Source organism: Dryobates pubescens, chromosome 19, assembly GCF_014839835.1.
Source record: "Dryobates pubescens isolate bDryPub1 chromosome 19, bDryPub1.pri, whole genome shotgun sequence".
NCBI classification, from domain to species: Eukaryota; Metazoa; Chordata; class Aves; order Piciformes; family Picidae; genus Dryobates; species Dryobates pubescens.
In genome coordinates this window covers 12394546-12420998 of record NC_071630.1, presented here as the reverse complement: position 1 = coordinate 12420998, position 26453 = coordinate 12394546, and the positions used below count along the sequence as shown (strand labels likewise).

Here is a 26453-nt window from a genome sequence, read left to right as displayed (position 1 = left end):
AGCGGCCACGGCCATGGCGGTGTGCGCGCGCCTCTGCGGGGTGGGCCCGGCCCGCGGCTGCCGCCGGCGAGGGGCGGCTCGGGAGCAGCGCCGCGGGGGAGCCGGCGACAGCGAGCCCGACACTGACACGGACCCCGAGGAGGCCGGCGGCGGTGTCACGGAGGATGACGAGGTGGCGGAGCGCATTGAAGGCGGGCGGCCCGCGCCTCACCCCGCCGAGGCCGGCCCGGCCGGCCGGGCCCCGTTGTCTCTCCTGGAGCTGCCTCCCGAACTCCTGGTCCAAATCTTCGGTTCCTTGCCCGGTACCGACCTGCCCAGCCTGGCCCGCGTCTGCACCACCTTCCGCCGCATCCTCCGCACCGACACGATCTGGCGGCGGCGCTGCCGCGAAGGTACCGCCAGCCCCGAGCCGGGGGGCCGGGGCATGCTCTGAGGGGATGGCCCCGGGGCGTGCAGGGAGGGTCCCGGAGGTTGCAGAGGTGGAGAGATGGGACCGGAGGTGCGAGGTCAGGGTCCAGAGGATGCAGGAGGAACCGGAGGGTGCGGGGAGGTGATGGGGTGTTGAGGAGGTGGAGTGAGGGTCCTGAAGGGGCTCGGAAAGGGGATGGTGTGGGGGGCCTGGTTGGTGCAGGGGGGAGCTGGGGCATGAGGGGTTGCGAGTTACGAGATCATGAGGGGTGCATGCAGGGCTCCATGTGTAGAGAATGGAGAAGAGGGCATATATTGGGTCCTCTGGGGTGCGGTCCCTTCTTGGTGTCCCTTTCTGGAAAAGGGGTGTCGTATGAGCAGCCCTCATCAAAGGGCATCAAACTGAGGTGGCAGCTGGAGGGAAGGTACGGGACCGGGTCTTGGGGTTGTGGAGATATAGCAGGTAAAGCAGGAGCAGTGACCTCACGGGGGTCTAGAGTGGGTGGAGGAGGGCTTGCCTGGGTAAGGTCATTTGTTCCTGGTCTTGGGAAGTAAGGGGCCAGATTTGGAGGAGTTCCAGGTTTGCCCGAGCATTATTTCCTGGGGAATACCTGTTGGGAGGATGCTGTGCTGCATTAATGCAAAGGCCTGGGGACATGTTTTTTTCAGTAGTGCCTAAGTTCTGTGTTGCTGTAGCCCTGTTCTGTGAGGCTGCAATTCTTACTGTGTACTCCTCATCCTTTTTCCTCATGTCATTGTGGCTCAGTCCCGTTTGTTAATCCAGCAGCTGTCCCACCCTTCAACGTCTGCCTTGCTGTGCTCATCCTCTCTCTTCGTAGTCTGATCCTGCCAGGTGCCTCTGCTGCCAGCACATGAAGTCATGTGTATTTTGTTTTCTGTTTTTGATACCAATGAGGGCTTTGGGATGAAGAATTTAGATACATGAGAGTGGCTACCTGCCATAGGCAGTGGGATCTGTCCAGATTCATTCCTGCAAGGTTTAATGTATCTCTGCCTTATCGGCACCATCCAAGAACCCTTGCACAGTACAAAGGCTGAAGAAAACATCTACCAAAGCATTCTTATTCCAGTGTTCAGCATGGGATCATCCCAATGGCCCAATAACTTAACACTGGGGTTTGGAGGCAGGTTAATAAACTGCTGGTGCAGAGTCCTCATGGACCTTTGTGTATGGTTTGCAAAGCGTCGTAGGTTAATTATTTTGCTGTGTTATGATCCTGACAAAATGTTTCTATAGAAACCGAGGTAATTTTTAAATGTGAGCTAGATTGTCCTGTGAAGGAGCCACTAAAATAGGCCTGATGGGGACATACATTTATTTATTAGATTCATGGCTACTCCTTGGATCTTCCTGCCAGTGGATAAAGCAGCATTCAAAAGCTTAGTGGATATTTAAGGAAACAATGGCCTTTGTGTGGCTAAAACTAAACCAGAAAGGAAGGGAAGGTATTACCACTACTCTGCTAAGGTCCTTAGCTAGCTATAAGGTGAGAGATGCATAAAACAAATCTTCATTCTCTTTTCATGCACTTATTTCTTCTGTTTCCTGATGTGCCCAGTCCAACCAGTGTCAGAGAGCTCCTTGGAGGGCTGCTGGTATGATTGAGGTAGACATTGTACCAAAGACCTGGTGCACAAGCTGTGCTGAACAGACATGAGTGAGGATTCCTGGCTGAAAAACCTACTAAATCTATGAAAGTGTGACTGAAATCTGTTAACCAGTCCTGAATCTCTAAGTGGATCCTAGTCTGGACTTCTTGTGTGGTTCACAGAGCTTTGTGCTTCTCCACACAGCAGTGTGGGTAGTTAGTGTGGTGGTAGCACTGTGACTCTGAGTGTTTGTACACTTGAGTATATAATTATCACCAATTTTGGAGCTGATTTGCAGTTAATTGCATATAGCCAGTGCAGTGTTGCACATGCTCAGCTGCTGAGGGTGCTCAGATGTAGCATGGCACTGTGTGAGGAGTGCAAGTGTGATGAGGATGTATAGGAACATCAGATATTAGTATGTGAACACATGAAGTTGAGACTCCCCTGTGCTGTGTTTCTGTGTAGCTGTACTTGGTGACTGATAGGCAAACACAAAACACAATTAGTCTTTGTAGTCTTTGTCAAAAACAAACCACTTCCCAACTGAGGACAGTCCTTGAGTGTGTGCTTGTGTCTGCCTGACTCCTGCCAAGCTGCATGTCTTAGAGGGAAGGCACGTGTGCCTCTCCTGGCATACTCCTAGTCTCAGTGGCTTATTCACCCTGATGATGATGATCCAGAGCTGAGCTCTTGCAGGAGGTAACTTGAATACTTAAACTTTGTGCTAGTTGTGTAAGCAAATCTATTTGTGTTCTCAGAAATGCACAACAGCAAAGAGACAAAGTCCTGAAATTAAACAGACCAGTTCTTTGAGAGATGCTGATTGGTGCAGTGCTGTGTTTTGGCTATTTTCTACCTTTGTCTTGGCCAGGAGCAGCCCTGAATGGAAGGAAAAGCCTGGCTGTTGCCCAAGTTGGTCTGTCAAGCATTGGTATCTTGCCTTTGCACTGTTGTGAGGAGGACTCAGTCTCAGAATAGTCTTGAGGACATCCAGAGGATTTATCTTCCTGGAACTAAGGTGTTTTCTGCTTTGGTTGTGAGCTGGAAAAGTGCTGGGATTAACCAGGGGTAGTTGTGTAAGGCTGGCATGGCTGTGAGGGCTGCTGTCCTTTTATCATTGCAACTGTTTGGGGTAAACAATGTCTCTGAATTGCTTCTCTGGCAAGAAGAGGCTCCCAGTCACTTTCATGTTTTCTATAAATAGGAGATTGCTGATCTCTGCAGTGGGAGCAGAATTAAAGCCTGTTTCACACTGGCTGGTGGCCTGACCTACCTTTATTGACACCTGATAGTCCATTCTAAATGATAACTGCTTTCATCTTAAAACAGCAGAGCACGTGGGAACAGACCAGTAATTCAGAATAATGTCCAGAACTTGGATGGAGAAGCTTTTGTTTGTCAAAACAACCTCCCACTGCTTTTGGACCAGCTGAAAAATGTCAGCCAAGCTGTTAAAGGTGTCAGCATCCAGCGAGTGGAGAAGAGCTGGAAACCGAGTTCGTACCCGCGGTGAGGGGACTGTTGCATGGAGTTCAGCTCTTACAAGACTTTGGAGAACCCACACAGAAGTTTGAGGTACAACTGCTCCCACAGCAGGACCAATTTCTTGGGGTGCTGCTCCCTAGTAAACACAAAGGTGGTTTTAATGAGTCACAAGGCTTTAATCTGGCTTTGTGAGGATAAACCTTGTACACTGTGTTTCTTCGGGGAACCACTGTGGAATTTCTTTCATTTCTGTCTATGTTCTTTGGCTTTAAGAGTACAGCTGGTGCCATTTCTCTCTGCTAATGGCAGGTGCTCACTAGCCATAGTCATCCTTCAGAGAATCATCCTTAGATCTGCTGTAAGCTGTAGTGCTGAAGCTGCCCGTCTCTTGCTGTAGGATTTCAGCAAATGCTTTCATTCGTTGCGGTTCAAATCTCCTTCTGCTCAGCTCCTGCACAATGTCTCGGTGGTAATAACAAGCCTTGCCCTGGGAGAAGCATTTGGGAAGGTATTTGGTGCATTTTAAAAGCATAGAGTTGGTTTTGTTGGGAAAGAGGTTTAAGATCATCAAGTCCAGCTATCCTCTAACTCTACGGAATCTGGTGCTAAACAATGTCCCTCAACACAAGTCCTCTGTGGCTCTTGAATACCTCCAGGCATGGGGATTCAATTACCTTGTGGGGAGCCTGTTCCAGTGTTTGAGAACCTTTTCAGTGCAGAAGGTTTTTTTGATGTCCAGCCTAAACCTCCCCTGTTCAACTTGAGGCCATTTTCTCTTGTCCTATCACTTTCTACTAGGAAGAAGAGACTGACCGCCCCCCTGGCTCCAGCTTCCTTTCAGGGAGTTGCAGTGAGTCAGGACTTCCCTGATCCTTCTTTTCTCCAGACTGAACAACCCCAGTTCCCTCTGTTGCCCCTCACAACATTCCTTCTCCAGACCCTTTACCAACCTTTTCTGGACCTGCTTCAGCACCTCAATGTCTTTCTTGTAGTGAGGACCCCAAAAACTGAACCCACTACTCGGTGTGTGGCCTCACCAGTGCAGAGTACAGGGGGCAATCATTTCCTTGATGCTGCTGGTCATGCAATTGCTGATACAGGCCAGGATGCTGTCGGCCTTCTTGGCCTCCTGGGCCCAAGAGAGTTAATCTGGTAGCTCAGCCTTTGGAAGCAGGAAGCCAGTTTCAAACTCCTCCACCTGGTATTTTGGAGATGCTAGTTTGAGAATGTCCCATTTTCATGGTCTCTGGAATAATCCAGTAAGTTTCTGTGTCTTCTGTTCTGTGTACAGCCTTGTAGCAACACATTTATCCAGCAGTAATTGGAAGACTTGATTAGAGCACAGTGGAAATGTGGTGATGATAAAGGGCATCGAGCTCTGCCAGACATCCTAATTTCCTGTGAATTGCAGATGTCCACACTCAGTGCTTGCAGCTGCTTGCTGATGGTGCCATGCTGAGGAAGAAAGGGAAGTCATTTGGTCTTTGGTGGGAGCAGAGGGGTTTTTCCCTACCTGAGCTGGAAAATCCTTGTTTGATTGTTTAAGTCACGGAGAGGGAGGTGTGTGGCTCCTTGTAGAAAGGAGAAGGGAATGAGAGGCTGAGAAGTGCCTGTGGTGAGAGCAAGCCAGGGAGTAAATTATTACACTTGCAAAAGGATTAAGTGGTTCATAATAAACACAGTCTGCCTTTCCAGGTCCTTTAAATTCCAGTGCATAGGACCATGGAAACAGCACTGTGTCCCTGTGTGTTTGGTAAATCTTTCAAGCGCTCCTTCTAAACCAAATCAAAAGGGTCTTTCCAGCTGGTCAAGGGAGATTTTCAAACCCAAATCCCAGCCTTGCTTTGCAAGCAGGATTAAGTAGCCATTTTCTGACGGTATGAATTTCATGTGTGGATTTCTGTGACTGTTAACTCCTTAAAATACTTCACTCAGTGATCTGCTGCACTGAGATACGTTTCCTTAAAATAGACTTAATTGCATTGAAGTGGAATTGCCCAGAAAGCTCAAACCTTTCCTCCAAAGCTTTCTTGGAAAAGACTTTCTACTCTCCATAAAGAAAACCTCATCTCTTTTTTTTTGCTGTAATCATCTTGAAGTTCTACTTGCTGTTCATTTTATATCCCTCTTGTCTTCTGGATTGGAAAAAAAACAAAGAGAAAATACGGGCAGCTTTCTTTCTCATATTAGGAGGTTTTGTAGGCACTGTGAGCCAACAGAATGCTTTGACCCATCCAAGTGCCCATCGTGGTGTTAACAGCTCCTGGGTCAGCAGAGCTTAAGTGATACACTTACTCAGAGCTAAGCCATCACTCTGGGGTTTTGACTCTCTGCAGTTGTTTGCTGAACATGGCAGGCTAAGGACCAGTTACCAGAAAATGAGGTGAGTGTTGAACCACCACTTCTTAAAGGAGCTTGCTATTACTTGGGAGAACTTGGACTCTTTCCAGGGAAGATTTGAACAACAGCGCTTAGGAAATGCACCTTTAGCAGTAGTTTGGCTTCCACAGAATTGCACTGCAGGTTATCAAGGACACTACCATGAAAACGTGATAGAGCTTTAACACCAAATCGCTTCCCACCCCACCCTGTTGTTTCAAGATTCCTCCTGGTAGTGGATCTAGCCCTGCAGTGCACCAAGTTTGCTCTCAGAGTGATTTACAGGGAAGATGCTCTGGGAAAAATTACCAGTGTCTGGAGGAAGAAAAAGCATCACTGTGCTGTTGGAGAGCAACACAGAGAAGTGCCATTTGGGCAGGATCCTCTGCATGTCTCCTCCCTTTCTGATGCAGTATAAATATCTTCAGTGGCACCGAATCTAATCTGGCTGCAATGCCTGCTGCGCACAGCGCGTGCCTAACTGGTTCTGTGGCCAGGTGAGTGTTTGTTTACATGGAAAAGAGCTGGCTGTTTCCAAACAGGCTGTGACCATGCTGTTTCAGTCATAAAGATGTCAAACATTCTGATCAGCTGAGGAAAACATACTGTTCCTTCCATCCCTTTGATGTGATGCTCCAACTCTTTATCAGGGCTCTGCATATGTACACAAGTGGGTGAAAGCCTGGGTAGCTCTGGCAGCAGGGGAATGGACACAGGGTGAGTTGTGGGGTGAGTCTGAATTTCCAGCCTCTGGCTGAGCTCTGGTTTCACAGATCTGCAGGATGGTTGTGTTGGGTCATTTGGCTCCAGCCCAGCACTAAATAGCTTGTTTGTGCTGGGCTGGATGTACTTTCCTGCAGGCTCATCTGTCTGCTCTCTGGCTAATTGTGCTTCTTCATCCCACCTTGCCTTTAATAATGCTTAGAGCTTCCTCTGGCTTCTGCTAGGGAAGTCAGCAGGAACTTTGCCACTGACCTCTGCATCTTTTAATGAAGGGCAGCACGTTGGTTGTACATTCTGCCCACCCTCACTGAACTTGCTGTGCTCACCCAAAGTAATGTTTTGCAGAACGTGTATTCCCTGGAGGCAGGCTGACAGTAAGCTTTGTGTGTGCTTTATCATCTGCCACACCTGTACTTACTTATTTATAGGCAGGAGGAGGTTGGATTCATTCAGGGAAACTTCTGCTTTTCTCATATGTGAAAAATGAATTCTCGGATTGCAGCAGGTTGGCAGCATGAGGTGGTGGTGTTTGGCAGCCACAGTGGATTCACTCAAGGAAGCCTGACTTGAGAGTAAGCTTCATATTTGATGAGAAGTCTTCACAAATAGACTCGGTGTCAAAGTATCTGGCAGATGTTTGGTATTGCTAGGGGAAGCTGGTGTTTGATCTGTGGTGTAGATGCCTTTGATGTTGAGGAGGGTGGTTCTCCATACTGAGATCTACCAGGGTCACTGCAGCAGGCTGTTTTCTGTTGATGATTATTTTTTTGGGGGGACGGGGAGGGATCTCCCTCCTCTCATTTCCTCCCTCTGCTCTTCTGAGGATTTCTTGCACTGAGTTGTTAGTAGGGGGGTTTTGTTTCTTTTTTGAGTTTCTTAGAAATTCTGGGTTGACTTCCTGAAAATGAAAAGGATTGAATCTCATTTTCTGCTTCAAAGCTGCCTTTAAGATCTCCAAATCCCTTTGTTTTCAGGGCGTTCTGTAAGCAATCAAAGCCATTTGAGTGTACAACAGAACCCATTTCAATCTGATCTGCTTTCAAGTGTAACCATATTTGTACATGCTGATGCCTGCTTTATGTCTCCATTTCATTCTTTCTAAAGTCTGTGACCTTTTCTTTAGCATCCTAATAAGCAGTTTTCCCTGTTGGATGCCTCAGTGGGAGTAGATAATTACTACACACAATCATGATTTGATCTAAACGGGCTTAGGATCCCAGCTGGAAGGAGTAGGTCTTCCACGTTTCACACTCTTTCTGGGCTGGGTGTAAACGTCTGCAATTCTGCTGTGTTTGTGTGTTCCTTCTGGTGTGTGTGTTGCAGATTTTTGCTTGTAAAATGTGTTACATTTCCCAAACTGCAGTGTTTTCCTCTCTTCTTTTTTCCTCTTCAAAGCAGAAATAAGATCCTTGGACTAATGTGGCAGCTTGCAGTAATGCACCTCTTAAGATCTGGGTGGGTTTCGTTTGTTTGTTTGTGGTTGGTGGTGGTGTGGGTTTTGGTTTTTTTCCCCTCAGACAGTGGATATCAAGATCCTGGGTAGCAAACACCTTTGCACCAGAGCTGACCTGATCATCTGTGTGTCTTTGCAGAATATGGTGTCTGTGAAAACCTGCGGAAGCTGGAGATCACCGGAGTGTCCTGTCGAGACGTCTATGCCAAACGTAAGTGCTGGAGCTGGTGTCCTTGCTTAGGAGTGATTTTGAAAGCATGTAGCCCTTGAATATTTATTCAACTTTGAGGCCATAAGTTATTCAGACTGACTTGCTAATGGCAGGAGGTTCGTCTGTGAAGCTGACATGTTTGGAATCCTAGTCAATACTAAGCAGCTGCCCCTCAGTTCATCGCTGGAGAAAAAGCATGTAATTTAACTTGATAGTAAAGAGTACTGAAGGGTTTTCATCCTTCCCTGTTGGGCCATTTTCAGATCTTGCTGAGGAATTAACTGGTATTTTGTCATAGCCCTAATGTAGCTAAGTCTTGATCTCAGTGAAAAGAGACGGAGGGGAAAATCCTATAAAGGGCTGAGCATTCCTCTGGGATGCTCCTGGAAGAGGAGAGCCTGGCGGAGCTGGGCCTCTGCTGAGGTGTTGTGCTTTAGGAGTGTCTGTGGGGGTGAAACTCCAACTCCTTAAACCCAAGGCAGATGCATATCTTCTGTCTTAGTCTAAGGAGTGAGGGCATCATCAGATGAGGGAAACTAAGGACTAGATAGAGGCCTAGATCCATGATGAGCCTGTCTCCCCTGTCACCAAATCCTGACCTTTGCATTCAGAAGCTGAGCTGGTTGCTCAGAGCCTCACAAAGCTCTCAAGAGCTCCCACACCAGCGCTGCCAGGCTGTGCTGTCTTGGTTCTTCACACCAGATTTTTTTTAAGGGAGTTGTTACCTGTGGTCTTTATCCTACAGAACAATATTTGACCTGCAACATGTGACCTATGACTTCTGGCTGTTGCAGGAAGCTCCTGCTTTATGAAACAAAAGCAGAGAGGCCAATCGTGAGAGGTCTCTGTAGGTTTTGCAGGCCCAAAATCTGGCTCAGCTTCTGCATGTGCTGAACCCTGAAGCAGTGATGACCTTAAGCATTGATCTTGATGCTGGAAAGAAGAGGTAGAAAGGTTTTATTCCCATCTGTAGTAGACTTGCTCAGCATCCACAAGAAAATAGTTTCATCACCTAGTGCCCCTCTTTACTTATTTGTGCATTAGGACTGGAACTGCCTGATTTTTCTGGGTGGGAGGGCTGAGTGATGCTGAGCTAGCACTTAGGTGTCAACAGAGAAGTTTCATTAGAACTTGAGGCCTCTCTTCCTATTCAATCCAGTGTTTGTGATGCTGGTTTGCTAACAACCATACAACTCATGCCACGTAGGATCTGAATTCTGCACTGCCAGTCTTAAACAGTGGAAAAACTCTCCATGAGTCAAAGTCTTTCTCCTCTTCAAGAGTTGCAGGGTTCAAATTTATTACAATGATACTTAGTGCTTTTTGTTCATGAGTTATATGTAAGAATGGCCTTACTGGCTCAGAGCTGTGGTCTTTCTGTAGCCCAGTCACTCAAGGAAGACTTGAGAAGAGGACAAACCTGTGTGATACTTTCCTGAGTATTCTCCCAGTTTCTGACTGTGCTCAGGGTGGGAGATTCCCAAAGTCTAATGCTATTCATTAATTTAATAGCCCTCAATAGATCTTACACACATTTCCAGTCTTCCTTTGCACCAAAATCTTTCCTGAATCCATAGCATCCATTGGCTTAGAGTCTCACTTGATGCGAGAACCACCTCTGTGATAGACTTCATTGTGCTTCTGAGTAAGGTCTGTGTCCATATCCATTCAGCAATCCTAACCAGCAGTGGTTACTCTCAAGTCAGAATGCTTGGCAGCTCTTTCTGCCTTTCAGGTTGCACCATCTCAGCTCTCCTGCTCAGATTCCATAGTTTGCCCTGTTCCAGTTTCCTGGTAGTGTGGACTTTTCTCCACTGTCCCATAAACATCTTTAATTGCATAAGATTTAATCTGGGGCTACTGGCAGGACTTGCAGACACTTTTCTGTCCACTGAAAAGGGTTTCTGTAAGGAGTAGTGTGAGAAGTGGGAGAACTGAGCTTCAGTGCTAGAAAGCATAACTAATGCAAGGGCCACTGTCTGTGTAGTTACTTGGCCTAAGTGGTCTTGCTAAGACAGTGATGCTTGTTACAGTCTAGAGAGTGTGATTCCACTTTGAATTCACTGTAAATATTGTCTGGGGGGGGTCTTGAATGTGCCAAGTTCTGTGTGAACAGCCCCACTGACCAGGTGTACCCAAGGCTGGGGCTGATGGAAGCAAGCAAACAGCACACTGCAGCTGGAAGCAAAGTCAGAAGAGTGTTTTGACTTGCCTGCATAGCTGGTCATAGAATCATAGAATCAATAAGGTTGGAAAAGACCTCAAAGATCATCCAGTCCAACCTGTCACCCAAGACCTCATGACTACTAAACCATGGCACCAAGTGCCACGTCCAGTCCCCTCTTGAACACCTCCAGGGATGGTGACTCCACCACCTCCCTGGGCAGCATATTCCAATGCCTAACAACTCTCTCTGTGAAGAACTTTCCCCTCACTTTGAACCTAAACTTCCCCTGGTGCAACCTGAGACTGTGTCCTCTTGTTCTGGTGCTGGTTGCCTGGGAGAAGAGACCAACCCCCACCTGGCTACAACCTTCTTTCAGGGAGTTGTAGACAGCAATAAGGTCTCCCCTGAGCCTCCTCTTCTCCAGGTTAAACAACCCCAGCTCCTTCAGCCTCTCCTCGTAGGGCTTGTGCTTGAGGCCTCTCCCCAGCCTCATTGCCCTTCTCTGGACACGTTCAAGAGTCTCAATGTCCTTCTTAAACGGAGGGGCCCAGAACTGGACACAGGACTCAAGGTGTGGCCTAACCAGTGCTGAGTACAGGGCAGAATGACCTCCCTGCTCCTGCTGGCCACATTATTTCTGATGCAGGCCAGGATGCCATTGGCCTTCTTGGCCACCTGGGCACACCACTGGCTTGTGTTCAGCCTACTATGAACCAGCACCCCCAGGTCCCTTTCTGCCTGGCCGCTCTCCAGCCACTCTGACCCCAGCCTGTAGTGCTGCACGGGGTTGTTGTGGCCAAAGTGCAGCCGCCGGCGCTTGGTCCAGCGCGGTGGTGCTGTTAGGTGGCTGTGGTGGAGCAGAGTTTGCTGGTACTCACCCTGCTGTGTCTGTTCAGGTATAAACCCCCGGGTGAAGTGGTGGCTGTGGTGGAGCAGTTTGCTGGTACTCACCCTGCTGTGTCTGTTCAGGTATAAACCCCCGGGTGAAGTCGGGGCGCTTTATGAAAATCCTTCCCGACTACGAGCACATGGAGTACAGAGATGTTTACACCTGCCGTACGTACCTCCTGCTGGTTGATGCTTCCTGCACTGAGCACACACCAGATGCTGCATGGAGTGTGAAGCTGCTTTGAGCAGATGATTTTGGGCTGGGCCTTGGGACAGTACGGAGGGTGCCTGTTAGTTCTGTGGGGAGTTGAGACCCTTTAGAGCCACGGTGCCGGCTGGGTGTGCCGTGAGGTGTGGTGGTACTTTGAAGTGCTTTGAGTTAGAAAATGGCCCTGACTGGCTGCACAAAGGAGGGGCTTTGCTCACAGCAGGGGAGCCCTTGCTCTGCTCTTCATGGATTGCTTCTCTCTCAGAAGGAAGTATTCAGATACCCTGGTGAAGGCCCCCCAAAGCAAGTTTAAATAAGCTCTGGGCTGGCAAAAGGCTTTGTCTTGATCCAGATGAGCTGCACTGGCAACCACAGCCCTTCCCAGTGAAGAATGCTAATTCTCTCCCTGCACAGTGAATCCTTTAACCACCATCTCAGTCTCTAGGAGACATTCTGCTGGTGTTTCAGAGATGATGATTTGCCTTCTGCAGTGAAGAAGCTGCTCTGGGTAATCTATTCATTCCCTCCTGATTTGAGGGAAACATTGGTATTAAGGCTTACTGCTCCACAGGAATGCAGTGGAAATACTGATTAGTTCACATCAACTAAGGAAGCCAGTGTTTGGTATTTGGAGGGCAGGTTGAACACTCTAATGCTTCTTTTAGGTCTGCAGAGTTTTGCAGCCTCGGGGTACTAATTCCCTGGTGCTTGGGAATGCAGCTTTTTGCATTTGGTAATGAGTGGAGTGGATGCTGCAGACTTACCTGTGCTAAAGAAAGCCAAGTGTGGGCCACACAGAGAAGATGGTGTCAGTCATGGCAGTTGTGGCAGACAAGCAGCAGCAGTGCTACAGCAGGAATGGGTAGAAAGCTTTTAGGGTTGACAGCCCTGCCTCTAATGCCAGTCTTGTTCTGGAGCTGGATGGAAAGGAGAGGCACATCCAAGCTGCCCCACAGGACAAGGGATTCCTTTGTAGATTGGTACCTGGGTGCTTGCTCCAAAAGTGCCAAGGTGGTGGCATTCAAATGGCATTTTGTGCTGTTAATTCTTACAGCTGCAGCCCCAAACCTGTGATGTCTGGTGCCCCTTTTCTCTAGGAGTGTGCTCTATTATTTGAAGAGCAGCCAGTGGGATTTAAGATGGGATTACTTGTTTTCCCTTCCTCTGTATTAAGACTGTGTTGCCAGGATTTACTCTGAGAGTGCTCCCTTATTCATATTCCTGCAGCATTAGCCAGGTCAGCTCAGATCACTTTCCCCTGGGTTTTAAGCTGAGCCTGGCTGACACTGAGCTCTTTCCACTCGCAGGTCAGTTATCACCAGCTGGAGGGCAGTAACTGCTTACATTCGTAGAATCATAAAATCAAGGAGGTTGGAAAAGACCTCAGAGATCATCAGGTCCAACCTATCACCCAACATCTCATGACTAACTAAACCATGGCTTCAAGTGCCACGTCCAATCCCTTTTTGAACACCTCCAGGGACAGTGTCTCCACCACCTCCCTGGGCAGCACATTCCAATGGCTAGCAGCTCTTTCTGTGAAGAACTTTCTCCTCACCTCAAGCCTAAACTTCTTTTCCCTGCTTCCCCAGATGTCTTTCCCACTCAAAATGAGCTACCTCTGCCTTAAAGCCTGCAGGTTGCACTGCAATCTCATATGAATTTGTTTCTTGGCCTGTGTTCTCCAGGCTGGACACAGGTAATGAAATAACATTTAATGAAAGCAGCAACATCTGCCAGCATCTGCTCTCCTCCTGGTTTAATAACCCATTCTGGGCTTGATAGCTGTTCTGTGGTCCGGTGTGCCACTGCTGTGGTGCTTGAATCGCATTTGCTCGGTGTCACTTCCCTGTCCTGTGTAACACAGGCATTAGACCTTTCCCAAACAGCCTTCTGTTGGTGAGAGCTTGGGCTTTCATTGCTTTTCCTAGCCAGCTTCCAGCTGGAGTCAAGCTGCCTTCCCATCTGAAGAGCATGCAGAGCTGCTTGTGGCAATATGGGTAATATGCAGGCTGGGTAGAGGTTGTATGGAAGCATCCAGTGGATGCTTTTTTGCTCCCTTTGGCAGGATGTGGGCTCAGAAATTCGGGTAGGCAAGAGGCTTTTTCAGGATTGAATAAAACAGGCAGTGTGCTTAGCAAAGGAGAACCTTGGAGAAAGACCCAAGTGTTGTTTTCTTTCGAGGAGCAGAGAAGGAAACAACTGTCAGACTCATCCTGTCTCCTGCCAGGGAGAGCCAGAGCTGGAATTCGTCAGGTTTTCCCTGTAGTACTGCTGGCTTGCTGGAGCCCAGAGACACCCCAGGCTTGAAAATGGAGCTGTGCTTGTGCTTTGAGACTTGTTTGGGCATTTGGCCAAGTAGCAGCATTTTCCCTAGTAACATCCTTTCCTGGAAGAAGAGGAGGAGAGGTCAGAGTCTGTAGCACCCTGAGCAAGTCAGGGAGATGTCCTCCATTAAGGTGTCCCTGCCACAGATGTTGGTGTATAGGAAGGGTGGGGATGGGTGAAGCACTGCCCCCATTGCAGCCTGCTTCCCATCAGCTCATTTGGAGACTTCTGTGGTGCCAGGCAGCTGGGGCAGAGACGCAAGCTAAGCATAAATGCTGCTGTCCAGTGGACAGGATTCTTCTGGAAGTGAATAGGACTTTTTTGGCTTCCTCCCTCCTTTGCAGCCCCAGCTTTCCAGGTGGTTTGGGCAGATGGTGAATCAGGTTCTGTCTGTGACTCATCCACATTTCCTAAACCACCAAGGCTTCTGGCAAGCTGAGCTGCAGCTGGAGCTGGCTGTTTACTCACAGTGAGCACACAAACTGCCCTCAACAGGCACGTGTCTCGGAGTGGAAGGGCTCGCCTGGCTGAGCAGACACTTTCCCTGCTGCTGAAAAGTCCATCAATTGTAGCTACAGCTCTGAGAGCGCTTCAGACAAGAGCTGGCAGTGAAAGTGAGACATCCTCATCGCTCTTGGATAGCTTAGCACCGAGTTTTCTTTCCTAAAAATACAAAATAAAGCAGGGTTTTATCAGCTCCATGCCAGAGAGGGTAGAAGGCAGATTGTGGTGGGTGGAGTGTCTTATGCACATGCCACTTATTAATGTGTAATTACTGCACTGAGACAAGAAGCCTGGGAATGTGGTTTGCTTGCTTGACTTAGTGCTGTCTGTGCTGCACTGGTGAAACCAACCCATCAATCTTAAATTGTTTACTGCTTAGGAAAAAGGCTCCTCCAGGCCAGTTGGCAGCAGCTCTGGACAACCCTCCCTGCTGTCCTAAACCTCTGTGGAAGTTCTCTGCTTTTGTGTAATAAAAGCAACTCTTCTAGTTCTTGCTGTCTTGAGTAGCTAATGAAGCAAAGCTGTTGTAAACAACTGCACTGAAACACAATTCTTGCTATAAATAGATGCAAAGCAAAAGCCATTGTTCAAGCCAGTCCTGTAGGTTAAGCCAGGTTGTTGTGGCCTTCTGAGCCGGCCATGAACATCGCTGTAAGGCAAGTGTAGCATCTTGTTGCCATCTTCATAGAGATAATCTCTCTCCTGCCTGAAATGCCAGATTGTGTGTAATGTTACTGAACATGTCAGGAAATTATGTGGACAGAATTCATGACTGACTGGGTAAGGCAAGAAGCATCTCTGAGCTGTCCTTGAGAGAGGAGGATTGTTGAGATGTTTCTGTAATAGGCATCTTCTGCTTGTCCTTCAGTTTTGGTAGGATTGAAAGTGCCCCTCACTCTGAGATGGGTACTTGGAGAAACCTCACCTGCAGCAGGCTTTGAGGTGGGCTTGGGAGCAGCTTTGGGCACTGCTGAAGCATAGCTGCTTACTTAGACTTTTTAAGGCTGTTACTGACCTGGCAACCCCACGAGATGTCCTGAGCTGGCCTGGTCTGTGCGCTTTGCCCGTGCTCTCTTGGTGGCTGTTTGTAAAGATGCTTAACTTTGGAGACAAAGTTGTCAGTCCAGGGCAGGGAGATTCTTCCAAGTACTGGAATTTCCCTGTTCCTTGCTGCCTTTCTGCCCTTCCATATTTTCTGTTGCTTTGCAGCCTGAGGCATCAAGCACATTTTTGGTAACTGGAGATGGCAGATACTTTATCTGTTTTTAGCTCTGGGTGTATCACGTGTTTTCATTAACAGGACCGCTGCAAAAGTTTTCTGGGACTTCCTGGTGAGATACCTGGCTGTGCAAAGTCCTGGAAACTAATTCCTGCTCCTGGCCTGGGCCAGGAGCTGGGCTGCAGAGAACGACACTGATCTGTATGAGCCTCCTAGGAGACCTCGATTCAGAACTGCCTGGTTGTGGTTGTGGTGTAGCCACTTTCTTTTCTTCTTTAGTCATGGCAGTTGTGGGTGGTGTTGGTCAATGGTCTGTGCAATCTGGTAGTAGTTTCATTTTTCTTTCCCCCAAATCCCAATTCTTCAGCTTGATGTGCTCATTTCAGTCTCTCGCTGTTCCCTAGTGCTGCACCGATACCGACACATCCTGGGACTGTGGCAGCCAGACATTGGGCCCTATGGGGGACTGCTGAACGTGGTGGTGAGTGAGTGCATCCTGCTGGGGGCTGGGGTCTCTAGGCCTGAGTCTTTTACATGCCTTTTTCTGGACCAGGTTCCCATCTTCACACTGGAAGGCATGTGATTGGAACCCAGAAATTGCTTCTTGGATCTTTTCATCATCACTACTTTTCTCCAGAGAGAACCCTTTAGTTTTTCACCTGGGCTCCAAACAGCCTCAGGAGCACACAGAAAACTTAAGTCATTCCCTGAAATATTTTTAAGAGTTTAATGCTGACATTGCATGGCTGGCACAGGAGTCCATTCCTTGTGCATGGAGTATAGCAGAGGTTTTGGCATGAACCTATCACTTACAGCGTCATCTTTACCTTCAGCTCAGTGTTCTGCAGAGGGTTGTGCACTTGAGCTTGTGCACCTCTCTTTCCTGTGTAGTTTGCCCTGGTTTTCACTTACACATCAAGTGGAGTGGTACTAGTGCATGACTGGTGGAAGACCCACAGAGCCTGGCAGCTCTTGCACTGCTAGGAGAGCAGTTAATGAACAACATTTTATTCTGTACTGGTGGGAGCTGGGCCAGAAGCTTGCCTGCTGCAACCCTTGTTCTTTGCACCATGGTTCAATGACTGGCAGGTTGAAGTGTAACAAATCATGAGGCCTTTGGGTTTTGCAGGGTTCTGTTCCATGCACTGGTATGAGTACATCCAAGTGCACTGATACTTAGATGATACTGTGACCTTATAAAGGCAAGTGTGGCTCTGTGCTGCTGCTCTGCTTTTGTCTCAGATCTGTTTAGAAAATCTCCTTTCTCTGGAGGGAGAGGGGAAGGATTCTGTTAGGCGTGCAGAAAGAGGACTGGCACTCGCACCCCTTAGCAGAGGGGATTTCTGCTTCCTGTGCTGCCTGTCAGTAACTGAGCCAAATAATTCCTTGTCCAAAAGGCATGGAAAATCATGAGAAGCACAATTCCTCTGTTCAAGTATCTGCCAGCATGAGCTCTCAAACCAATTAAGAGTCTGACTAGCTGTGTGGTCTCTTCAGTGCAGTTTCTCCCTCTGGATCCTGCACACCAAGCATCCGTCACAAAGTCGTTTGCTGTAATAAAAGCCCAGTCGTTTTCCAGTGGTGCAGGAAGCCTTGCAAAGAAACCCTCTCCCTCTCTGCTCAAGAGAGTGCATATGGTCTGGTTTAATGGCTGGAAAAGGGGCTGGAAGTGCAGCAAGCTGTTCTGCAGCTCCTGCTGTGCTGCAGGAGGGGCCCCAGAGCTTGCTGCACACTCGCTAGCAATCACGCCAGGCTGATGTCGTGTGCTTCATCTCCCATGCCTCTGCAGGTGGATGGTCTGTTCATCATTGGGTGGATGTACCTGCCACCTCATGACCCTCATGTTGATGATCCCATGAGATTCAAACCTCTCTTCAGGATTCATCTCATGGAGAGGAAGTCTGCGACCGTCGAGTGTATGTATGGTCATAAGGGACCTCACAACGGCCATATCCAGGTGAGCTCCTCTAGTGCTGCCAGCATGCTCTCTCCTAGGCCTGATGTCTGTGTGCTCTGGAAATGGATTCCTCAAAATCCACGAGAATTTTATTTGAGGGATGTGGTTTCACCACCTTGTTGTATGCATGGGTGCCAGCTTTACACTCATTATGTGTCTGACAAGTTGTGTGGGCTGTTCCTCGCTCTGAATTTGTTCGCTGGCAGTGCTACAGCAAGGCTGTTACACTGTCTTCCTTTGGGATGGAGCACAGTGGGAGGGTGGCAGCACCAGTGTGTGCACAGACTGGGGGAGAGGATATGGGAAATAGCCTTGTGCAGCTGGTGAATACATCCAAGCAGGCACACAGACCTCTTCTGTTTTACAGCCCTCTATAAGACAAGACCTTGAGGTGCTGATGTAGCCTCCAGTGCCCTGAATGGATCCATTCTGTGTACTGTAGCATCCACTGGATGCTTTCAAAAGCTTCCTGAGAGGTCATTTCCTTTTCTTGGAAGAAGAAAGCTCAAATAAAGGAGCAACTTAAAACCAGTAGCTTACATTAGAATGCTTTGTTTGGTTCATTACTTTTATTTCTGTTCTATAGCTGCTTCACTTGATTTCACTTAATGATTCCCCTCTTGTAGCAAATTCAGTCACATTTGTTGTGCAGAGCATTTACTGTAAGCAGCCTTAGTTTACATCATCCTAGACATCTCTGGACAGGCCTGTAATGTGTTAAATTCCCTTCCATGGTAACCACAGATTGTAAAGAAGGATGAGTTCTCCACAAAGTGCAACCAGACGGATCACCATCGAATGTCAGGGGGAAGGCAAGAGGTAAGTGCTGTGCCAAGAGTTTGCATTAAAGCTGTTTCTGTGTCCCCTCTCTTCTAGCAGTCTTGGCTATTGTTGGGATCTGGGAGGTCATCTTGTGCTTTCTCATTCCTGTGTGTCTGCACAGACACAAAAATCCAGGCTGGCAGCTTCTGGCTGACTTACTACAATCTTTAAGTGAGTGGAATTGATCTGTGACTTGAATCAAAACTCGAAGTGGCCACATTTGAAGAACTGCAGAATCTTGGGGAATCTTCTTTGTACTTGTCAGGGTGTGATTTAAGGATCAGTTTAGTGATACACCCACAGAATACTGGGTTGGAGAACCCATGCCTTACCTCAGTGCAGGATGTTCTCTGTGGCCAGGTGGCCTTTGAGCCTCAGCTCTTTTTTTACCTTTCTGTGCTGTGCCACCATTCCTGTTTGATGGCAGGAGCTGTCCAGAGACAGCAACACATGTTGTACACATGTAGCACTACCAGACACTGATAGTGCTGCCTGTTTAATTAAGGCATTCCAGACACATACTGATATTGAGTACCAGCTGCGTTTGCATACCTGCTTGTCAGTGGGACACCTTTCTACTGCTTGCCATCTTGGTCAAGGGATAAAAAGCTTTGTTTAATTGTTTATCCTGTGTCAGCTATACTCATCAAGGCAGATTTCCTGACTCCAGCCACATGTTTTAAGGTGCAGGTATAAATATGTCAGGATGAAAGCCTTCAGCTAATACCTGTTCCAGGTGGTGGGGGTTCGCTGCTGACACATCTGCTACTTCTAACAAACCCTTTAAAATGTCTGTCTGCTAAAGGGGAGCTGCTGGGTGAAAGGTTCAGTTAAGTGTTTCTGGTTCTGTAGCAGATGGGAAATGCTTTAATACTTTGAAAGCTCTGTGTTAAGTGTCTGTGGCATTATGGTAATTGGAGGATCTGGCTTTAGAAGATAAAGCCAGCAGGTTTGGAATATCACTCGGCGTGCTGCTATCTTAGCGTAAGCTGTTATCACACTAACTCTTGGTAGGGTATTAACTTGTCAGAGCTGGTGCAGAGGTACTTCAGGAGATGTTTTCAAAGCACCCTTTGGATTCAGATGCATCAGTATTAATTTGGCAGGATTTAACCTCCTAAATCTTCAGTGCTTTTCAAAAGTTGTCCCTTTTGTATTAACATGCCAGGATGGGGCACAGGAGTCAGCTTATGGGCACACAGATGAGTTAATGCAGGATAAGTTGGAATATAAGGAGGTAGTAGATCATCTGCTTTGCAGTAACAAGTGATGCTTAAGCTTTTGTTCTGAGGAGTCATTGGTTCTACCTGTAATTTCTCTGAAGGGGAGGATGTTTATGGTGTGATGTCTGGCAGGCACAGGGCAGCTACCACTACTCATTAAGCATATTTCCAAACAAGCTGCATGTGCTTATTCCCAGATCCAGCCACCATCCTCTGTCTGTGGCAGGGCATTTGCCTTCTCTGTGGCTCTGCCACTTAATTGTGCTGATGAGGTGAAGTCATGCTGAGGTGCATCACTGCTGCAAATCTTCCTCCTTCTCCTTGTGCTGCAGGAATTCCGGACATGGCTAAGGGAAGAGTGGGGTCGGACTCTGGAAGACATCTTCCATGAACACATGCAGGAGCTCATCTTGATGAAGTTCATCTACACCAGCCAATATGAGTAAGGGCACCAGCTCTTCCTAGGTATTGTCTGCTGCAACTTCCAGAGCGCTCTGAGCTGTGGGGACAGGCTGAGAGAGCTGGGGGTTGTTCAACCTGGAGAAGAGAAGGCTCCAGGGACACCTTGTGGCCTTTCAGGATTTAGAGACCAAGGAAGAAAATGGAGACAGATTTATTTATTCTTTTTAGCAGGGCCTGTTGTAACAGGACAAGGGTGATGGTTTTGACCTGAGAGGGGAAATTCAGACTAAATAGAAGGAAAAACAATTTTATGCTGGAGGTAGTGAGACACTGTCCCAGGTTGCCCAGAGAGGTGGAAGATGCCCCATCCCTGGAACTGTTCCAGGTCAGGTTGTTTGGGGCTTTAAGGAACCTGCTCTAGTTGCAGGTGTCCCTGCTGACTGCAGGATGACAGGGATAGAGCTTTAAAGGTCCCTTCCAACCCCAAATATTTTATGGCTATGATTCTATGATTTGATCTAAAAATGGAATCCTTGCAAAAAGCTTTATCAGCCAGAGGAATCTTCTGCCTCTGCAGGCACTGTGCAGAAGTAAACTGGGAAGCACAGTGCATCCCAGTTGTACAGAGAAACGAGTTGCAATGACAACAGTCATCATAAGGTTCCAAGTTTTCACAACAAGGTGGTTGTAAGTCATTTGACTGTCTTTAATTTGAAAGCAGAGCAAATACCCTTGATCCCAGGGAGCTGTCTGCTTGTTACTCATAATAGTAAGCAATGTGCTTTGTAGTGAGCTAGGCAGAAATCAGACAGTCCCTGAGAGCTTGGGTTTTTTTAACCATCACTCCAAACTTCTTATAGCAGCCATCCTGCTGTAGCAAATGTTTGAATATGCTTCATTCTTAGCTTCTCCAGAAATCCCAAGGAGTGAGGAGGTTCACTGTGACCTCACTGCAAGATCCTGTTGGTCTGCTAATGAGAGCCGGTAGAGAAGCGGAGGGAGCGCTCGCATAGGTCTGAAGCAAAGTCTGTTACACACAGCGCTCTCCTGATGACATCCCAAAGCTGCCTGGAGGAGCAGGCTGCAGACACATTCCTCCTGGTGAGGGATTCTCTCTTAACCTCTCTGATCTTCTGTTTCTTATACAGCAACTGCTTGACGTACCGGCGCATCTACCTCCCTCCCAGCAGCCCCAACGACCTTATAAAGCCAGGTCTCTTCAAAGGGACGTACGGGAGCCATGGGCTGGAGATTGTCATGTTGAGCTTTCATGGAAAGAAAGCAAAAGGGACTAAAATCACTGTGAGTGCATCTTCCTTTCTTTCAGATGCTTGTTAAAATATTCTCAGTGGCGTGGAGCCATAGGAGAGGTCCCTCTCTGGGGAGGCAGTCAATTGTTACCACCCCAAACTGTGCCTCATGGGGACTGGTGTCATTAGGTGAATCTTAACAGATGCAGAGTAGCTAGAACCTGCTCTGCAAAGTTTCTTATGATGCCACCTGGCTCCCCCTTCTTTTGCTTTCCCTTCCAGCTGCTTTCTGTGAGCAGCTGGTGGCAGGTCACTGGAGATCACTTGCATTTATCTGAGGAGCAGGTACCAAATGTTGGCAGCTTTTCACTGAAGCCAGGCTGGTGAAATCCTTCCTCTCTGCAGGGAGGGATTCTGACAAAGTGCAGTTGCAGCTTTGACTTTCTTTCACCCTTGCAACTACAGCCTGGCTTGTAGCTTTTGATTTAAAACTCTGAGAAGGGGAAAGCAGAGCTGATGTAGGCAGCTCAAGGAGCAACAAACAAGGTCCAAGCAAGTTCTTCAGTGGTTGGTTTTTTTTGTTGCCAGCTTGGTGATTGTAGAACAGAGTGAAGCATGTAGAGGGCAGGCAGTGGGCATGAAGAGGATACTGGTCTGAATTCTGTTGCTTCCTGTCTCCAGGGAGATCCCAACATCCCAGCTGGGCAGCAGACTGTGGAGATCGACCTGGCTCACCCCCTGCAGCTGCCAGACATTGAGAACCTTCGTGATTTCAGCGAGCTCTCCCGCATCGTCCTGGAGGTGCAGGAGCAGGTCCGGCAGGAGGAGCAGGAGCAGGAACACCAGCAGGAGGAAGATGACCACCCCCAGCAAGCTGCCTCCCAGCCTGCTGCAAAGTCCCTAGGAGCAGAAGGTGCTGAGGGGGAAGAGACTGCAGCTGGGGCAGGAGGGACAGCCCAGGACAAGGCACCAGCTTCCCAGCCCTTTGTGCTGCCTATGGGAGTCATATCAAGGAATGAAGACTACCCCCGGACCTGCCGCATCTGGTAATGGGGACTGGTGGTTGGTGGTTTTAGGTTGAAATGGAAAGGGGGGGAAGCCTTTGAGAGCTGTTTGGTTTTACTTGTCCTTTACCTGTGTGGGGGTCTCCCAGCCCCTTGTGCTCACATCTGCTGCTGTCCTGTCTCAGAATAGAATCATGTTTATTGAAAGAGGCCTTTAGGATTGCTGAATCCTACCATTAGCCCAGCACTGCCAGGTCACCACTAAACCATGTCCCTCAGTACCACATCTGTACAGCTTTTCAATCTCCCCAGAGATGTGGACTTCACCAGTGCCCTGGGCAGCCTAGTCCAGGCCTTGACAAGCCTTTTTGGGGAAGAAATTGTTCCTCATGTCCAACCTGAACCTCCCCTGGTGCTACTTGAGGCTGGTTCCTCTTGTTCTGTCACTTGTTCCTTGGGAGAAGAGATCAACCCCCACCCGGCTCCAACCTTCTTTCAGATAGTTGTAGAGGGTGAGAAGGTCTTTGCTGAGCCTCCTGTTCTCCAGGATGAACAACCCCAGTTCCCTTCCATGGTTGTTTTTTTGGCCTTCCTCTCTTACCTTGCTGTCACCTACTATGCTGTTTCCTTGCTAGATTTTATCATGTTCCTTCTGGAGCCAGCACCTCTCCCATATTCCACACCTGCTCTTGTAGTGTGTTCTGTTTCCCAGAGTTTTGTGTATTTGGAGATCTGTCCAAGCCATTTCCTGTCTCTGTGTGTCATTTGTGTTCCATAGCTCTGGAACACGGTGCTCTCTCCCACCCTTCCCTAGCCTCTGCTGCCTCAGGGCCAGCTCTGGAAGGTGCTGAGCACCCTAAACAGTAGGTGCAAGTATGCAGAGAGCCTTGTTGAATGAGACCTGGAGCCACTGAAGCAGCAGACTAAATTAAGTGTGGAAAAAGAACCCAAAAGCTGAGGCTTAGGCAGGTGACCTTCAGCCAGACATCTGTGCTCATGGAAAAACCTCCTGGTTAATCCCAGCAGGCCCCTGCTGTCTCAACCCAGTCGTGTTTGAATAAAATCCAATTCCACCTGCTGCTTGCTTGGAGGTTAGGCTGCCCTTTAGTGCTCCCCAGCTCCAGCTGAGTTTTTCTCCTTGTAGATTTTTCATTCTCTCCCTTCCCCTGGGTTTTGTCACAAGGCTGGGTCACCCTCTCAACATGCCTTTTCTGGGAGGATTGTCTGGGCCTGGCTTGATCCTCGAGTTGCAGGAGTAAAACCTCAGCTGGGTTCCTGGCTTGAGCTAGAGGAACAGCTCAGCCTTGGTGCGCAGCTGCTCATTAGAACAGCCCAAAGCAGCAACCTCCAAGTAGCAACCGGGAGTTTCTTATCTTGAAATGGTATCAGCAGTGGTTTGTGCTGTGTGCTAGGAGCCCTCCCGGTTCTGGAGCCCCTGGCAGCGGGTTTGGCCAGGGATCACGCTTTTCTGGGGGAGGTTTTGTGTGTTTCGTTAGATGCTGGCGAACTGCGGCGGCCCTCACGTCTCTGCATCCTCTCCTTGCAGCTTTTATGGCACGGGGCTTATTGCTGGCCACGGCTTCACCAGCCCCGAGAGAACCCCGGGGGTGTTTGTGCTCTTCGACGACGATCGCTTCGGCTTCATCTGGCTGGAGCTGAAGTCCTTCAGCCTCTACAGCCGGATCAAGGTCTCCTTCCAGAACGCCGAGGCGCCCTCGCGGGAGGCTTTCGATGACATGCTGAAGAACATCCAGTCGCTGGCTACCTGATGGGTGATCTGTGCTGGACAGGGCTAGGGGCTGCACAGGCTGCTGCGCTCCCCAGCCAGGGCTGGGATGGGGAGTTCCTTGCTCTCGGTACCTCTGAATGAAAGCATGCACTTTGAATAAAGCCTTTTTACCCCCACCCCCCCAAAATGTACACACCCCAGTGAGAAATACCCCACGGCTGCCCTTGCCTTCTGCCACTCCACACTGCTCCCTGGCAGGCCTCGGCACCCTGTCTCGTGTAGCTGAAGGGATCCTGCAGAGGAGGGATCAGACCTGTGACTGCAAAAAGAACGTATTGGAACAACAATAACTCGAGGTTGGAACTGGATCAGAAGAAGCTCTAACTGACTGCATGGACACAAGTCCTCTGCTCTGACTGTTAGCAGTCTCATGTGGAAAGAGCTCTTCAGGGAGGGGATTTATTGAAGCTTTTGCTGTGCTTCAGGATGGTCTGTCCTCCTGGGAGGCTTGCTCTATCCAGTGTGTCCTCCACTGCAGGCTGGCTGGCTGCTTAGTGAGAAATTATATAATGATAAAGCTTTTCCTCCTCTCCAGAAACCTTTCTCTGGGGGCAGCATTGTCAAGAGAGGCTGATGTCCTCCTTGGATACCACCTCCTGCATCCTTGGCTTAGTAATTGGTGTGGGTGGTTTCCTTTTGAGAAGTTTCCTCATCTTAGCAGCCTGGTGAGGATTCCCACCCTAAATGACCATATGTGTTGTGTTGCCCTGACACCTGGAGCTTGGTGGATGTGCTGTCCCTGGGGCTTCAGGTCTGAGTGGCTCCCTGAGAGTAGAGGAGATGAGGCTTCTTTTCTTGTAGGAGCTGAGTCTGGAACTGGAAGTGAGTGGAAACTGCAGAAGCTGGTGCATTCAGAACTGGTTTTGTATCTCAAAGCTTCACTTCAGATCTTTTAAAGTGGATCTAAAAATGTAAAGGAAGGAGAAAAACTGAAATAAGCTCAACTGCAGCCTGCTGACCCCTGCCTGTGATGGGCAGCAGAGGGTGCCATGTGTTGCTGGTACTGGTGTGACCCCAGTTCTGTGTCATTCTTGGATCGAGTTGCCCCATGCAGTCTGAGGGGGGAGCAGTGAGGAGTTCTCCTAAAATTGCTGTGGCTTGTTCTGCACCTTTTGTGGCTGGTGCTGCTGCTGGGCTCACAGGACCCTTCACTTTCTACTCACACTTGTTTCATCCCAGATGATTTCTGCTTCCACAGAAAACCCCTGGGCTTAATTTTCCCTGATTCTGTGTGGCAGATCTGAGCTCCACTGGGAAGTGTGGGCTGTAGGCAAGGGAGCAGATTCCCCATAGACTGTCCTCTGCAGGAAAACCCTGGCCAGTGCTAATCTACAGACTGTAACCCATCAGCATTTGCATTGTGTGTGTTACTGATGCTGGGTGGGAAGAGATGATGGAATGCACAGAGGGAAAGGAGCTGTGTGTAAGGAAGCTCTTGGTTACAAGCAAAATACATCCTTTGTGCCAGCTACTCTCTGGCTGTGAAGATAAACTCCAGGTCTCTTCTCTTCCTGCTGGATCAGTGTCTAACAAAACTCTGCCTTTAGCTCCTCTGCAGGGTTTGGTTTGTCAGTGTGTCTGTGTTGGGAGGATCCAGGCCCCTTCTGTGAAGTTTGAGGCACTGCCTGCTTTAGCTGACTGCGAGCAGCTTTGATTCTCACTCTCACAAGGGCTCTCTGCCATTTCTGGCTCTGGAGCGTTCCTCAGGCTGCGTGAGAACCACGTCTCCAGCAGAGACTTTGAGCAGAAGGTCACGTCACTCACAGGATTAATTCTTGTCTCTTTGGATATAGTTTTACAAACCTCTGAGAGTTTGAAGGTGATTCAGGGCACTCTTGCCTTTGTTTCCTACTGGTTTGTCAGTGGTGGGAATCCTGCCTGGGTGTTGGAGGTGAGGCTCTGAAGTGCTATTACTGCTGTAGTGAATGAGCTATAAAAAGCCAGGTTGTTTCTGAGCAGCCTGGTAGAGGTGTTCCTGTTCTCATCAGCAGAGGGAAGAGTTGACTTGGATCTCATCCCATCAGGCAGAGCAGCGAGAGAGGGAGGGTGGCAGTTCCCTGAGCCTTGGTGTGTGGGCTGGGAGGTGAGCTGCAGCTAAAATCAGGCACCTCAACCTTGACTGCAGCTGCTGAGCTGTGAGCAGGAGGGGAGCATGTGCTTTAGTCTTGCAGACAGAGGTTTTCCAGCTTGATGGTGCAGGTTTTTGGGAGTCTGTCTGGCATCTGGGTGGCCAGTTTATCTCTGAGTTTGCTGATGCAGCCAGTGTGTTGGCTTCTTTGTATTCTCCCTGACAGCCTAAAGCAATGAGAAGTGCTCTTGGGCAGCTGAATCACTTGTCCCTAAACCCAGCTCTGCTTCAGCTGCAGATGGATCCATAGCTCTGGTTGTGGATTCATCCTTCCTTCCATTCCCCACTCAC

At 48.7% G+C, this 26453-nt stretch overlaps 1 protein-coding gene across 2 annotated transcripts; it reads left to right on the top strand.

Moving 5' to 3' along the window:
• Nucleotides 1–24294, top strand: FBXO31 (F-box protein 31). 2 transcript variants are annotated; one of them, XM_054170229.1, is made up of 10 exons: nucleotides 1–392; nucleotides 8202–8273; nucleotides 11410–11496; nucleotides 15992–16068; nucleotides 17377–17544; nucleotides 18289–18363; nucleotides 19922–20031; nucleotides 21140–21293; nucleotides 21923–22287; nucleotides 23792–24294. In XM_054170229.1, exons 1-10 carry the CDS (start codon nucleotides 14–16, stop codon nucleotides 24012–24014), a joined length of 1710 nt encoding a protein of 569 aa, XP_054026204.1. In that variant the 5' UTR covers nucleotides 1–13; the 3' UTR covers nucleotides 24015–24294. The 2 variants fall into 2 exon arrangements, with proteins under 2 accessions (XP_054026204.1, XP_054026205.1); XM_054170230.1 differs by lacking the exon at nucleotides 11410–11496.
• The last annotated feature ends 2159 nt before the right edge of the window (nucleotides 24295–26453 follow it).

Bases quoted from the DNA above. Each gene is read 5' to 3' on its own strand.
- FBXO31 (XM_054170229.1), top strand. From the start codon at position 14: ATGGCGGTGTGCGCGCGCCTCTGCGGGGTGGGCCCGGCCCGCGGCTGC. The intron at 8,274-11,409 runs GTAAGTGCTGGA...GTGTCTGTTCAG, and splicing joins TCGAGACGTCTATGCCAAAC to GTATAAACCCCCGGGTGAAG. The intron at 18,364-19,921 runs GTAAGTGCTGTG...CTTGTGCTGCAG, and splicing joins TGTCAGGGGGAAGGCAAGAG to GAATTCCGGACATGGCTAAG.